A 15103-nucleotide genomic window follows, 5' to 3' on the forward strand; every position below is an offset into this window, starting at 1 on the left:
CTTTATCTAATTCCTCCAATTGTGTCAGGGGTCTGTAGACAACACCCACGTGGACAGAGGTTCTATCCTCTCTTTTTAAGGTGATCCATATCGCTTCTTCCTTTCCCCAGTTCCCTGTCATTTCAGTCGCTGTGGTATCATTTCTCACAAAACACAGTAGTCAGACTCATTTTTGGCAAATCACGATTTGAAAGTGCAACACCACTACGTGAAAAACTTCACTGGCTCCCTATCAAGGAACGCATAAACTTCAAAGCCCACACAATGATCCACAAGATCCTCCATGGCGAATCTCCAAGCTACATGACCAACTTGATCGATCTTCCAGCCAGGAACGGGTCCAAATCTTCTCGAACATATCTCAATCTTCATCTTCCCAATTGCAAAGGCCTCAAATATAAAACCTACTACGCATCCAACTTCTCCGTTATAGGCAGCCAACTCTGGAACGCAATACCTCGACACATCCGAACAACCAATGAACATCTACCCTTCCGAAAGCTGCTGAAAACTTACCTCTTCAAACAAGCCTACCCAAACAACCCAACTTAATTCTCGAACCTAATCCACACCACTAGCACTACCCATACTCTAATCCTCTCCCCCACGTCTCTTCCTATCGTCCTACTCTCTATAACTGGGTTATCACTGTGATACTATGTACCATACTTTGTATTATCTCTGTGATACTTTGTACCATACCTTGTAAGCCGCACTGAGCCTGCTATCGCGTGAAAAAGAGCGGGGTATAAATGCTATAAATAAGTAAATAAAAATAAATACAGAGCTACTCCTCCACCTTTACGACCCTCTCTATCCTTCCTAAAAAGATTATAGCCTGGTATGTTTGCATCCCACTCATGGGAACCATTGAGCCATGTCTCTGTGACTGCAACTATGTCCAAGTCTGCCTCCAACATCAGAGCTTGAAGGTCATGAACTTTATTGCTTAGACTGCGAGCACTTTGTGGTCATCGCTTTCCATCTACATTTCCTAGTATGTGTTTCGATTTTAGTGATTTGGGGGTGTCTTTTCTCTTTGGGTACCTTCATATCTTTTTGTTCCACCTTCCTTGCTTTTTCTTTTTCTTCCGCCTCAGTTCTATTTTCAGGAACATCACAGTGCTGTAGTGGAGCAAAAGAATTCTGTAGGGGCAACACTTGTGAGGGCGGATGCTTCTGTGTAGGGTTACCATTCGTCCGGATTTCCCCGGACATGTCCTCTTTTTGAGGGCGCCGTGGGGAGTCCGGGCGGATTTCAGCTTTTCGTTGATTTGTCCGGGTTTCTCGGGTCAACATCACATGACCGCTCTGAGTCCGACGTCTGACCTATCACCTGACTCCTCTGATGCATGACGCAGGCAGCGTATGTGCGTGTGCGTGCCAGCCAGCGCCTGCCTGCATCAGCTGATTTGTGATGTCGATCCTGCTCTGCTGCCACCTGCCGCCTTTTTCGCCACCTATAAAACGAGTTGACGAGGCTCAGCTGCAGCGTGCAGCGTCTGGAGTGGACAGTGGTCTGTCTGTATGTGCCCTTGCTGGCCTGCTTAGCCGGCGCCATAACCGAAGTAGTGAGGTCCGGAGGACAAGGTAAGAAGAAGATTAAGAATAAGATCGAGTCACAGGGAAGATGATTAAAATAATTTATGTGTGCGTCCGGGGACTGGGGGGAGCCTAAGATTAAAAGGCTACTTCTGTTCTGTTCTTCTGTTTGAACTTTGAAGCAGGGGAAGGAAGGGTCGAAGGGAGGGTACTATTTGATAATATAGAGGCACTCAGGCACAGGGACAGGGTCAGGAGGTGTGCGTGTGCAAAATTCCTTTTCAATCAAAAACCATGTGCGAGTTGTGAGTGGAACAGAAAGATTTATTTACTGGGAGGATTTATTAATGCCTTAATGAAGAGATTATTCACCCAATTTGAAGTAAACAACCGACCTTTGCTTTGTTTAAGATAAAGGCTGGCTGAGTGATAATGTAGTAGGTCATTTGGGAAATTAACACCTCCACAAGTTTAAGGTAATTTAAGAATTCTTTAAGCAATACTAGGTGGTTTAAAGATTACACCCCCCGGCCCCCGCATTAAGGAGTTTGCAAAAAAAAAAAAAAAAAAAGTGGAGGGTGCTGCTGCTGCAGCCTGCATCAACAGAACGGGGAGGGGGAGGGGAGGAACTGAAAACACATGGTGAATTTCTGCAAAACCAAAAACCAGCTAACACTTTAAAAATATTCTAAACCAAAATGAAAACCACTCCAAAACTGAATTTGGGCCACTTTCAGTGCCAAACCTGAACCTGAAACCAAATTTTGGTTGTCTCTATCAGTGATTTTGTATTACATATGCTGATTTTTAAAAAGGTTCCAGGGTGATCTGGGAAATTATGCCACTGTCTTCAAGACAGGCTAATCCAAGTTCTTTCCTACATATGTTTAAATTCATTGCCTGCCGGAGCTGGCAGTTCAAGCGGCAGCTTCGCGAGACTTCCATTGAAGTCTTGCATAGGGGGCGGGGCAAGGGGGTGGGGCATGGGCGGGACAGGGGCGGGGAAGAGGTATGCCAGGGGGCGGGGCATGTGTCCTCTTTTTTCTTAGGGCAAATATGGTAACCCTACTTCTGTGTTACATAACAAAGCCTGCCTGAGCCTACTGTGAACCATCTATTCTTAGGTGGTATTATCCTTTGAGGCAGTGGTGAGAATTTGGTATGATTCTGTGCAGTATGATTTTGTGCAGTCCTAGAAGTTGCTTTAAGTGCATTCAATTCCTGCTTTACTTTGCTGAGCTCCTGTTTTAAACTAGTGAGCTGAAGACAGATAGGACAAGCTTTAAGTTTCCAGATGCTTGGCCTTGAAACTAAAGCACCACAATTATTACAGAGAATAAAAGTCATCCTGATTGGCTGAAATGGGTATGAACAGGTGTACTATGATGGGGTTGTAATTAGGGTGGAGTTAATTTATGATACGTAGTCAGTGGCGTACTAAGGGGGAGGCGGTGGGGGCGGTCCGCCACAGGTGCACGCCACTGGGGGGGTGCCCGCGCGTCTGTCAGCAACGCTCGTTCTCTGCTCCCTCTGGCCCCGGAACGGGTTATTTCCTGTAACGAGGGAAAAGAGGGAGCAGGGAACGAGCTTTGCTGACAGACGCGCGCCACCCTCCCAGCAGGTAAAGATGCACCGGGGGGGTGTCGTTTCGCTGGGGGGAGCTGCCCCTTTCACGTCCCCTGTCCCGCCCCTTCCACGCCCTCACCTCCCCCCTGTCATCTCTCTCCTCCCCCCCTCCCCTCTGCTATCCCTGGTGGTCTAGAGGTACCTCTTCGGGGCAGGAAAGAGCCCCCTCTTTCCTGCCCAGAGCTGCTAGCTGCCCTGCATCCTGTCCTGTGGTGAGTCCAGCTCTTGGCCTTTCAAAATGGCCGCCGAGAGTTGAAGTCTCGCAAGGCTGCTTCAACTCGCAGCGGCCATTTTGAAACACCGAGAGCCGGACTCACCACAGGACAGGATGCAGGGCAGCTAGCAGCAGCGCTCCGGGCAGGACAGAGGGGACTCTTTCCTGCCCCGAAGATGAAGAAGTACCTCTAGACCACCAGGGATAGCAGAGTAAGGGGAGGGGGGGTCGCGCTGCACCCGGGGGGGGGGGGGGGGACGCATCGGCTATCCGCCCCGGATGTCAGCCCCCCTAGGAATGCCACTGTACGTAGTATATTTTGGAAAGCTATATAGGAAGTGTCAGTCTTGGGATGGGTGGGTTGTGGGGCAGGGTGGGTGGGCTTAAGCTTAAGACCTATGGAATGTGTTTGCTGTAACCTATCTCTAGAACAGCATTGAAATGCCCAGAGCCACAGCTTTAAGGTAGGGGTAATCAGGACCAAGGAGTTTCTACGTCTAAGATCCCCCTCGTGAAACTGCTGTGAAAAGCTTATACTCTCCGGCCACCCAGCTCTAAACTACTTCTACCTGGCACATCAGCCCTACATAAAAGCCGCTCTCCTCAGCCTTCTACCTCTAACCTCTGATACAGCTCTACCTTAACCACTGAAACAGCCCTAAGAACTAAGGAATCTCTCCATCGGGGGCAACACTTCTGATCACCTGACTGCACCCATGTTTATCCGTTTATGACTCATACAACTCCCAGGGCGGCAGAACCCCTGCGACCAGGGCAACAACATAGACCACAGGACTGACATAGATCTAAATCTGCAGACAAAGCTGCTTAGTCAACTAAGGATCCTCGAGATGTCTCTCTCAGATTCCAACCTCCAACACAACTCTTAACAACTACTGTGAGTATCAACAAATCCATACAAACCATTACATAGGACTCAGAGCCACTACTGATTTCAATAGACCTAAGCCATGTCGAAAATACATAAAACACATAAGACCAGAACATAAGATTCTATCCCAAAGAACTAAGCCCTACCGCACAACTATCAAACGCTACCACCAGCAGTCCAAAACGAATTGACACTGCAATGAACACCGTCAAATTGCTCATAACAATCTACTCCTTATTCACCAAACACCTAACTACCCCACTTGCAGAAATCAACATCATACCCACACTACATAACCATAAAAGACTGACCAGATACACCACACCCCACCAAATCGGCAACAATCAAAACAAAGGAAGAACACCAACATGCGGACAACATCAACACATGGGAAAGAAAGGTCACAACAAACCCATATTACAACGACAACTGACAAAAATCAACATAACACCGAACACAGTTGACTCTTACCAAAAAATCCAAGTGGGTTACATCAACGCCAGATCCGTAGTAAATAAAGCAACAATAATAACAGACTGGATCATGTCAGAAAACCTCAATCTACTTTTCATAAACGAAACCTGGATCCATGACCAAAAGGATCCCATAATTCTAGACCTATGCCCCCCAGCATACAAAATCACTCACTGGACCAGAACATAAAAGAGAGGTGGAGGCATAGCACTAATCCATCGATCCCACTTCACCACCGTAACCACTGCCGAGTCTATAACACCCCAACTTGAAATCGCCTCAATCAGAATCCACCACACAACCCTGCTTGACCACCTAAACTGTGTCTCGTTTTATAGACCACCAGGTAACTGGAACGATTGCCAACCACGCTTCATGGATTTCATATCAAACACCTGTGTAACTAACTCCAATATACTAGTACTAGGTGACATCAACCTTCACCTAGAAGACCCAAACTCCACCAGTGCACAAGAATGCAAGGAATTCCTCCAACTATGGGACCTTAAATGGCCACATATGCAAGCAACCCATGTCAAAGGGCACACACTGGACCTCATCACACACAAACTGTCTACAGATCAGAACCTAATAACATCAGATATTAAGTGGACAGACACACCATGGTCAGACCATTACAAATTAAACCTATCCCTACAATGGCGGAAAAAGGGCTCAAAACAAACACAAGAACACACAACCTACACCACAAGAGGCCAAATAGACCCAGAAACATTCTGGCAACAGATTTACAATAACAAATGGACACCACAAACAGACTCGATACACTACCCCCTAGATTGGGATGAAAGATGCAGAAGCATATTAGACGAAATAGCACCATTACAAACAAGAATCTCACGTAGGCATAACTCAATACTATGTTACAACGAAGAACTGAAAAAACTAAAAACACAAACCAGGAAACTTGAACAAGCTTGGAAAAAAATAAAAGATGAACATACACTCAACTCATGGAAACAAACTCAAAGAAAATACAAATATGCAATAAGACAAACCAAAAGGTCATACTACAAAACCAAAATAGGGCCAGACTACAAAGACATGAAGAAATTATACCAACTCGTGAACAAATTACTAGACACCACACAAATCACCACAACCAACACAGATACCCCATCAGCCAACAAACTTGCCAAATGCTTCACTGAAAAAATTGTAAACCTAGGCAACACGTTACCTCAGAACACCACTGACACTGAAAAATTCATTGAGTGTTTGGACCCAATCCGAGGTGAATACCTAGCGGACCGAATCTGGTCAAACTTCACTCTCCTCACCACTGAAACAATCACCCAAGCAATCAACAGGTCCACCAAGACTCACTGTAAACTGGACACCTGCCCCAGCTACTTAATAAAATCCGCTCCTCAACGCTTCATGGCAGACCTCACATCCCACCTAAACTACATGCTTCAACATGGACTCTTACCTAAGGAAAATGGCAACATCCTACTTACCACAATACCAAAAGATACAAAGAAAAAAACAAACAAAATCACCGACTACCGCCCAGTAGCATCTATCCCACTGGTAATCAAACTGATGGAAAGCATGGTAACCAAACTACTTACCAAGTACATAAACAAATTCTCAATATTACACGAATCACAATCAGGATTTCACTCAAACCACAGCACCGAAACAGTACCAGTTACTCTCCTAACCAAATTCAAACAAGAAATTGCAAAAGGCAAAAGCATACTTCTCCTACAATTCGACATGTCTAGTGCGTTCGACATGGTAAACCATAAAATACTGCTAAACATCCTAAAATACTTCGGATTGGTGGAAGTGTACTTAGTTGAATCAGGGGGTTCCTTAGTTGAATCAGGGGGTTCCTAACTACCAGAACATACCAAGTGAAATCAAACTCGAACATATCATCACCATGGAAAACAGACTGTGGAGTACCCCAAGGATCACCACCATCACCGATCCTCTTCAACCTAATGATGACCCCACTAGCCAAATCCTTATCCAACCAAGGCCCTAACCCTTACATATACGCAGATGATGTCACGATATACATCCCTTACAAATATGATCTAACAGAAATCACCAGCGAAATCAACTTCAGCCTGAAAATCATGAACTCATGGGCGGATGCATTTAAACTAAAACTCAACGCAGATAAAACACACTGTCTCATCCTCTCATCCCAATACAACACGAACAAACCCACCAATATAACCACCCCAGGTCACACCTTTCCTGTTTCAGACAGCCTGAAAATTCTTGGAGTTACAATCAACTGAAACCTCATGCTAGAAAGCCAAGCGAAATCTACAACAAAGAAAATGTTCCACTCAATGTGGAAACTCAAACAAATAAAATCTTTCTTCCCAAGGGAAATATTTTGCAACTTGGTACAATCAATGGTACTTAAGCCACCTAGACTACTGTAATGCAATCTATGCAGGATGCAAAGAAATTATCATAAAGAAACTCAAGACTGCTCAAAACACAGCGGCCAGGCTTATATTTGGAAAAATGAGATTCGAAAGCGCCAAACCCTTATGAGAAAAACTACACTGGCTCCCAATGAAAGAACGTATTGCGTTCAAAATCTGCACTCTGGTTCATAAAATTATCTACAGCGATGCCTCAGGATACATGACAGACTCATTGACTTACCAACCAGAAACACAACAAGATCAACATGCACATACCGAAATCTCCACCACCCAAACTGCAAAAGACTCAAATACAAATCAGCCTATGCATCCAGCTTCTCCTATATAAGCACGCAACTATGGAACGCACTACCAAACGATGTGAAAACAACCCAAGACCTATCTAACTTCCGGAAGTCATTAAAAACCAACTTGTTCAAAAAGGCATACCCTAAAGATCCAACTTAAATACCTGAACCCTACTACTACTACTACTTAACATTTCTAAAGCGCTACTAGGGTTACGCAGTGCTGTACAATTTAACAGAGAAGGCCAATCCCTGCTCAAAGGAGCTTACAATCTAAAGGACAAAGTGTGCAGTCTAGATTTCCTGAATAGGGTATAATGGTTAGGTGTCGAAAGCAACATTGAAGAGGTGGGCTTTGAGTAAGGATTTGAAGATGGGCAGGGAGGGGGCTTGGCGTATGGGCTCAGGAAGTTTATTTCAAGCATAGGGTGAGGCGAGGCAGAAAGGGCGGAGCCTGGAGTTGGCGGTGGTGGAGAAGGGTACTGAAAGGAGGGATTTGTCCTGAGAGCGGAGGTTTCAGGTAGGGGTGTAAGGGGAGATGATGGTAGAGAGGTAATGAGGGGCTGCAGATTGAGTGCATTTATAGGTTAGTAGGAGAAGCTTGAACTGTATGCGGTACCTGATCGGAAGCCAGTGAAGTGACTTGAGGAGAGGGGTGATATGAGCATATCGGTCCAGGCAGAAGATAAGACATGCAGCAGAGTTCTGAACGGACTGAAGGGGGGATAGATGGTTAAGTGGGAGGCCAGTGAGGAGTAGGTTGCAGTAGTCAAGGCGAGAGGTAATGAGAGAGTAGATGAGAGTTCGGGTGGTGTGCTCAGAGAGGAAAGGGCGAATTTTGCTGATGTTATAGAGAAAGAAGCGACAGGTCTTGGCTGTCTGCTGGATATGCGCAGAGAAGGAGGGGGAGGAGTTGAAGATGACTCCGAGGTTGTGGGCAGATGAGACGGGGACGATGAGGGTGTTATCGACTAAAATAGAGAGTGGAGGGAGAGGAGAAGTGGGTTTGGGTGGAAAGACAATAAGCTTGGTCTTGGCCATATTCAGTTTCAGGTAGCGGTTGGACATCCAGGCGGCAATGTCGGATAAGCAGGCCGATACTTTGGCCTGGGTTTCCGCAGTGATGTCTGTTGTGGAGAGATAAAGCTGGGTGTCGTCAGCATAAAGATGATATTGGAAACCATGAGATGAGATCAGCGAGCCCAGGAAAGAGGTGTAGATTGAAAAGAGAAGGGGTCAGAGGACCAATCCCTGAGGAACTCCAACAGAGAGCGGGATGGGGGTGGAGGTAGATCCATGAGAGTGTACTCTGAAGGTACGTTGGGAGAGATAAGAGGAGAACCAGGAGAGAACAGAGCCCTAGAACCCAAAAGAGAATAGTGTGGCAAGAAGTAAATTATGGTTAACGGTGTCAAAAGCGGCGGATAGGTAGAGGAGGATGAGGATGGAGTAGTGACCTTTGGATTTTGCAAGGAACAGGTCATTACAGACTTTAGTGAGTGCCGTTTCTGTTGAGTGTAAAGGGCGAAAACCGGATTGAAGCGGATCGAGGATGGCATGAGAGGAGAGAAAGTCAAGGCAGCAGCTGTGAACGGCACGTTCAAGTATCTTGGAGAGGAAGGGTAGGAGGGAGATGGGATGGTAGTTGGAAGGGTAGGGTCTAGTGATGGTTTTTTGAGGAGTGGTGTGACTACAGCATGCTTGAAGGTGTCAGGGACAGTTGCAGTGGAGAGAGGTTGAGAATATGACAGATGGGGGAGGTGACAGTAGGAGAGATGGTGTTTAGTAAGTTGGTGGGGATGGGATCAGAGGAACAGGTGGTGCGTTTCAAGGAGGAAAGAAGGTGGGCAGTTTCCTCTTCGGTGATATCAGGAAAAGAGGAGAAGGAGGCATGGGTTGGTTGGTTGAGGGAGTGGGGTAAAGGGTGAAGAGCAGAAGGTGGCTTGGTAGTGAATTCAAGGTTGATCTTCTGCACCTTGTCACGGAAGTAGTCAGCCAGTGACTGAGGAGAGAGTGAGGGGGGTGGGAGCAGAGGGCACTTTGAGGAGGGAGTTAAGAGTGGCGAAGAGACGATGGGGGTTAGAGCCGAGAGAGTTAGTCAATTGGGTGTAGTAGTCCTGTTTGGCGAGGAATAGGGAGGACTGGAAGGAGGATAGCATGAATTTGTAATGAATGAAGTTGGTATGGGTGCGAGATTTCCTCCAGAGGCATTCAGCAGATCAAGCGCATAAGCGAAGGTAACGGATGCAAGGGGTCAGCCAGGGCTGGGGATTAGTACGCCTTGTGGGACGGGAGATGGATGGTGCAAGGGTGTCACAACACAACGAACCTCATACTCAAACTGGACATAACTTAACTCTTCCTCCTTTCGATTCCCTAATGTGTCTATCACACATGATCTTTACCACAATATCACTATGTATTTGTCATACCGGAACTGGTGATTGCCTTCATGGTACTATGTAAACCACATAGAGCCTGAAAATAGGTGAGAAAATGTGGGATACAAATGCAATAAATAGTAATAATAATAATCATGGCATGCACAACTGGGATAAGATTTATCTTCTCGATGTAAGGAGAAAGGCAGCATAGCTGTTGCAGATAGTAGAAACAGCTCTTGAAGGTTGCTTGGATTTGGGCAATCAGAGTAAGTGTTGAATCTAACTGTATTCCAAGATTTCTGACTTGTGATTTGAGGGGGAGTTTGTATTTCCCAAAAGGGATTTTGATGTCAGGTATGTATCCACTTGTGTTAGGGACTCAGAGAAGCTTGATTTTACTTGGGTTCAAGCAAAGTTTGTTGTGTTTAGACCATTCTTGAATTGATGTTAGATAGGATCTGAACCAAGCAAGTACTGTTCCATTGATACCTGCTGTTTCTGTCAGTTGTGCTAGCAAGATATCATGATCCACAGTGTCAAAAGCTGCTGAGAAATCTAGCAGTACTAACATCGAGGCGAATCCCCTGTCTCGGTTTCTGTCAAGATCATCTAGTAGGGATACAAGGACCGTTTCTGTTCTACAACAGAGTCTGAATCCAGATTGACATGGATCTAGCCAGTTTCTCTCTTCTAGCCAATCATTAAGTTGAGCAAAGACTGTTTGTTCTATGCTTCCCTAGAAATGAGATGCTGGATACTGGCCAGAAACTTTCAAGTTTGTGCTGGTCAAGGTTGCTTTTCTTTAGCAAAGGGCAAACCAATGCTCTTTTTAATGCTGTTGGTAGTTGCCCATTAGAAAGAGAGGTGTTCACAATTTTTGTGGCGCCTTCTGTGAGGCCTATACTTGCCTGCTGCACTATCTTTGATGGGCAGGGGTCAAGGGAGCAGGTAGTCGGTTGAAGGTATCTTAGGATTTTGTCAAGGCTCTCCTCTGTCATTGGGTTAAAAGTGTCCCATCCGTCTCTGTCATGAGGAGGGTGAGTTTGTGCACCCCTGGTTAACTGGTTGAGGACTGGGTGGGATGGGATTGCCTGTAAATCAGAACTCTTAAAGAACTCATCAGTAACCCCCCATGAACATCCTTTACCCATTAGTCTCCTGGGAAGGGGTCAGTGGGAAATTCTGTGCATCAGTATGCACAAAGGAAAGAGGCTTTGCTCATCTGTTGCCTCCTATCTGTTGTCTCCCTTCTCCAATAGAAGAAATATTACTTGTTGATCTCCTATGTTCTCCCCCATTGGATAGAGGAACAGTAGCAGACCACTTGCCACCAGTACCCCTCTATCAAAAGGAATATTATCCTTGCTACTGCTACCAGTGCCTTTCTAGGAGAGTTTTACTTATCTACCCTTACCTCACTAGGACAGGACACTGCTCACCTATAACAGACCTGGCCCACATGAAGAGAGGCCTTAGCCAATACTCTTAGGAAGGAAGATTTATCCATTAGTCCCATTGGAAGAAAAGGTTGTACCTGCTAGTATCAGTTGCTGTGCTCGGCTTTCCATTTTGTGCCACACTAGTTTCCCAACGCACATCACCCATTTCAAACAGATACAGTTTTCCAGTGTCTGTGCCAGTGATGACTCGATCTTCAGAAAGCCAGGCATGTGACAAGAAATTCTGGGGCTCCAGTTTCAGAAAGTTGATCTGTTTCAAGTTTCCCTCAACATAGCGGAAAAGTTTAAAAATATTATTTCCAGTTGCACAGATCTGAGTGTTATCCTGTGGGTTGAAGCTCACCTAAAAAGCAGAAAGATGTCTCACAGAAGCTTGCCATAAAGGTTACAAACAAAAAGACATGAGTAAACATGCAGGTGGGTTCAAAGCTACTTAGAGGAGTGTAGGAGTAGCCTAATGCATAGAGCAAATGGGCTGAGAACCAGGAAAGCCTGTATTCAAAACCCATTGATACTCCTTATGATCTTGGGCCAAATCTCTTCACCCTTCATTGCCTCAGACTGTAAGCCCTCGCCTTGTACTCTGCTCTGACCGTCCTGTAATTGAAAGAGCAGAATAAAAGCACTGATATTAAACTAAATTAGATGAATTCAAATTTTTTTTACCCAATTAACAGATATCAAATACAAAATACATCTGGTTATGCTTTGCCAACACTACTAATCTGAGGATCGAGTGTAATGGGAAAAATTATTTTCACTCTATAGAACTCATAACCAAGAATCTACCTTCCTGTACATTACCTGTTTGGGGTTGACTATAGTACTTCGATCTCATAGTGTTACCTGAAAAGAGCTGCATGCTCACCATCGTTATCCCACCCAAGGACTCACTGCCACATAGCTTCTGTTCGATGATGCTTAGAAACAGACACCTCTCACAAGCTAAGCATGTTTCATTGTACAGGCTGTTAGGTGTTACCTGGAATACTGGATTGCCCTGAACGTCAGTTCTGACTGTTGCCATCACCTTCTGCTTTTCCCACATCCAGTAAAAAAGCATCCATTCTGGAGCACCAGTCTGGGTCACAAGGTATTTGGAGTCTGGGGAGAATGCCATAGAGACAAATTCCTGGACAGGATAATCTGCTACGCTCAATATTTTCCGCTTCTTACATGGCATAGAAGCCAGTTCGTAGATAGTGATTGTGGCTTTCTCCAGACCCTTTTCAGAGACAGCCAAGTAACGTCGGTTAGGACTGATAGCCAGGGATTGTATGCCTTGGCTTTTTTCTGAGCCTGAAAAACACAGCACAGCCTTTACCCACTACAAAGAGTAAAAGCAAAAAAAGAAAAGAAAAGCTATTTAAGCTGAATTATTAAAAGAGAACACAGAGCTCTGCAACTGTACCTTGTAGATGTAAACATGTGCATGCATTAATCTGTAAGTAGGTTTATAAAAATGCTTATATAAAAAAAGATTTTTTTCTGGACATGTCTCTAAATTTTGCATTTCCTGTGGGTGCAGGATACATGCATTTGACAAAGAAAACATATAGAAAACACAAATAGATCCTCCCAAGTATGAGTTTAGTAATCTTGTAGAATCTGCTTTGCGCTCATGAGAAGGAAACGTAGAACACAATGAGAAGCATTTTCGATATGACATCTAAGTCGTACTTTGTCACTGCAATCACGTCGTTTTTATGAGAGACTGATCCCAGAATCGAGCTTGCTGTGTTTTGGAATTTTATATCAGCTGGTGACCCACTGCCCCTGATGCAGCCATTTGTACTGGCGAAACATGGCCATGTCGGGCAGTTTATGTTGAAATTCTGGGAGCTTTTTATCTATTAATAAAAACTGTTTGGTTTTTGTTTTTATTTGGCGGACCACCTGCATTGCTGCATTTTGACTCCAAATCCAAAAAGGAAATATGGGCATCTTCAAAACAGCAAAAGGACATTTTTTTTTTAATGGGCACATGCAAGATGTTTTCATTCTCTGTGTGTTTATCTTTTGGGACCATTTTTGAAAAGAAAAAAAGTCCAAGTGAAAAGCAGAGAAACTCAAGACATTGGGATATAGACATTGCCAAACCACCTGCCTACCCACCAGCCTACCCACCTTCTGTTCCAAATCGTTGCCTGCTGTTCCAGTTTTAAGCCTCCAGTCCGGCTTTCCTGCCCTACCTGTTGCGTAACAACTCAATCACTACATATGCACCTGTAAACATCTGTCACTACTTATGGCCCCCTTACACATTCTCTTCCTAGCCCTGTCCCTCCTTAACCTTTTCCCCCTCCCACCACCGCTGTATACCGCACGATCTCACTGCCCATCCATGTCCTCTCCCGTCCTGCTCACTACTGCAACACCCACCACCTCACCATCTCTACTGCCTTCCTCCTCCATCCTAGCTCTCAACCTTCAACACCTCCTCCCTGCCATGAACCCTTCCCCATTCCTCCTAAGCGCACCCCGTCTTCGTCGCCTTCGTCGCCCTACCTCCCCCACCCTCCTCCGCACTCTCTTGCTCTTTCTCCTGCTATCCGCAGGAGATATCAATCCCAACCCATGTCCCCCACATCTGTCCTCGTCCTCGTCTCATCCATGAAAAGGTTTCCACGATGCCCCCAATCTTATCTCTATTCCCCTCCTCCCTCCCCTTCTCGTGTGCCCTGTGGAATGCCCGCTTGGTCTGCAACAAACTTTCCTTCACCCATGATCTCTTCATCTCCCGCTCCCTTCAACTGCTCGCCCTAACTGAAACCTGGCTCACCCCTGACGACTCTGCCTCAGTCGCGGCCCTATGCCATGGAGGTTATCTTTTCTCCCATTCTCCCCGCCCAGTTGGTGGCGGCGTCGGGTTACTACTTTTGCCCTCATGCAGTTTTCAACCTCTCCTCCTACCACAGTCTCACTGCTTCTCATTCTTTGAAGTTCACTCCATCCGTCTATTCTACCCACTGCACCTCAGAGTTGCAGTCATTTACCGCCCCCCTGACAAGTCCCTCTCTTCCTTCCTTACCGACTTTGATGCCTGGCTCTCCGTTTTTCTTGAGCCCTCATCCCCATCCCTCATTCTTGGAGACTTTAACATACACACTGATAACCCATCCGACTCATACGCTTCTCAGTTCCTCACTCTAAACTCCTCCTTCAACCTCCAACTGAGCTCCACCACCCCCACTCACCAATCTGGCCACTATCTTGACCTCGTCCTCTCCTCTACCTGCTCACCCTCCAGTTTCTGCGCCTCAGCTCTTCCTCTCTCTGACCATCACCTGATCACCTTCACATCACCCTCCCCCTCAGTCCCGCCCAACACTAACCACTACTTCCAGGAACCTCCAGGCTGTCGACCCTCCCACCTTATTCTCCAGTATTTCCAATCTCCTCCCATCCATCATGTCCTCCGAGTCTGTCGACAAGGCTGTCTCCACTTACAATGCCACTCTCTCCTCTGCTCTGGACACCCTTGCACCATCTATCTCCTGTCCCACAAGCCGTACTAATCCCCAGCCCTGGCTGACCCCTTGCACCCGATACCTTCGCTCCTGCGCCCAATCGGCTGAACGCCTCTGGAGGAAATCTCGCACCCATACTGATTTCATTCATTACAAATTCATGCTATCCTCCTTCCAGTCCTCCCTATTCCTCGCCAAACAGGACTACTATACCCAATTGACTAATTCCCTCAGCTCTAACCCTCGTCGTCTTTTCGCCACCCTTAACTCCCTCCTCAAAGTGCCCTCCGCTCCCACCCCTCCTCACTCTCTCCTC

The 15103-nt window shown here is 46.0% G+C and overlaps 1 protein-coding gene across 1 annotated transcript in view; it reads right to left on the reverse strand.

Annotated features, from left to right (window-relative positions):
- Positions 1-15103, reverse strand: part of CFAP57 (cilia and flagella associated protein 57) — a 457479-nt gene that overhangs the window by 382351 nt on the left and 60025 nt on the right. The window contains exons 3-4 of the mRNA XM_030205491.1: positions 12300-12616; positions 11392-11660 (exon numbers count right to left, since the gene is read on the reverse strand). Of these exons, the coding sequence (XP_030061351.1) occupies positions 11392-11660; positions 12300-12616 (586 nt within the window). The remainder of the gene's footprint in view (positions 1-11391; positions 11661-12299; positions 12617-15103) is intronic.

Source organism: Microcaecilia unicolor, chromosome 6 (genome assembly GCF_901765095.1).
Source record: "Microcaecilia unicolor chromosome 6, aMicUni1.1, whole genome shotgun sequence".
Lineage (NCBI taxonomy): Eukaryota > Metazoa > Chordata > Amphibia > Gymnophiona > Siphonopidae > Microcaecilia > Microcaecilia unicolor.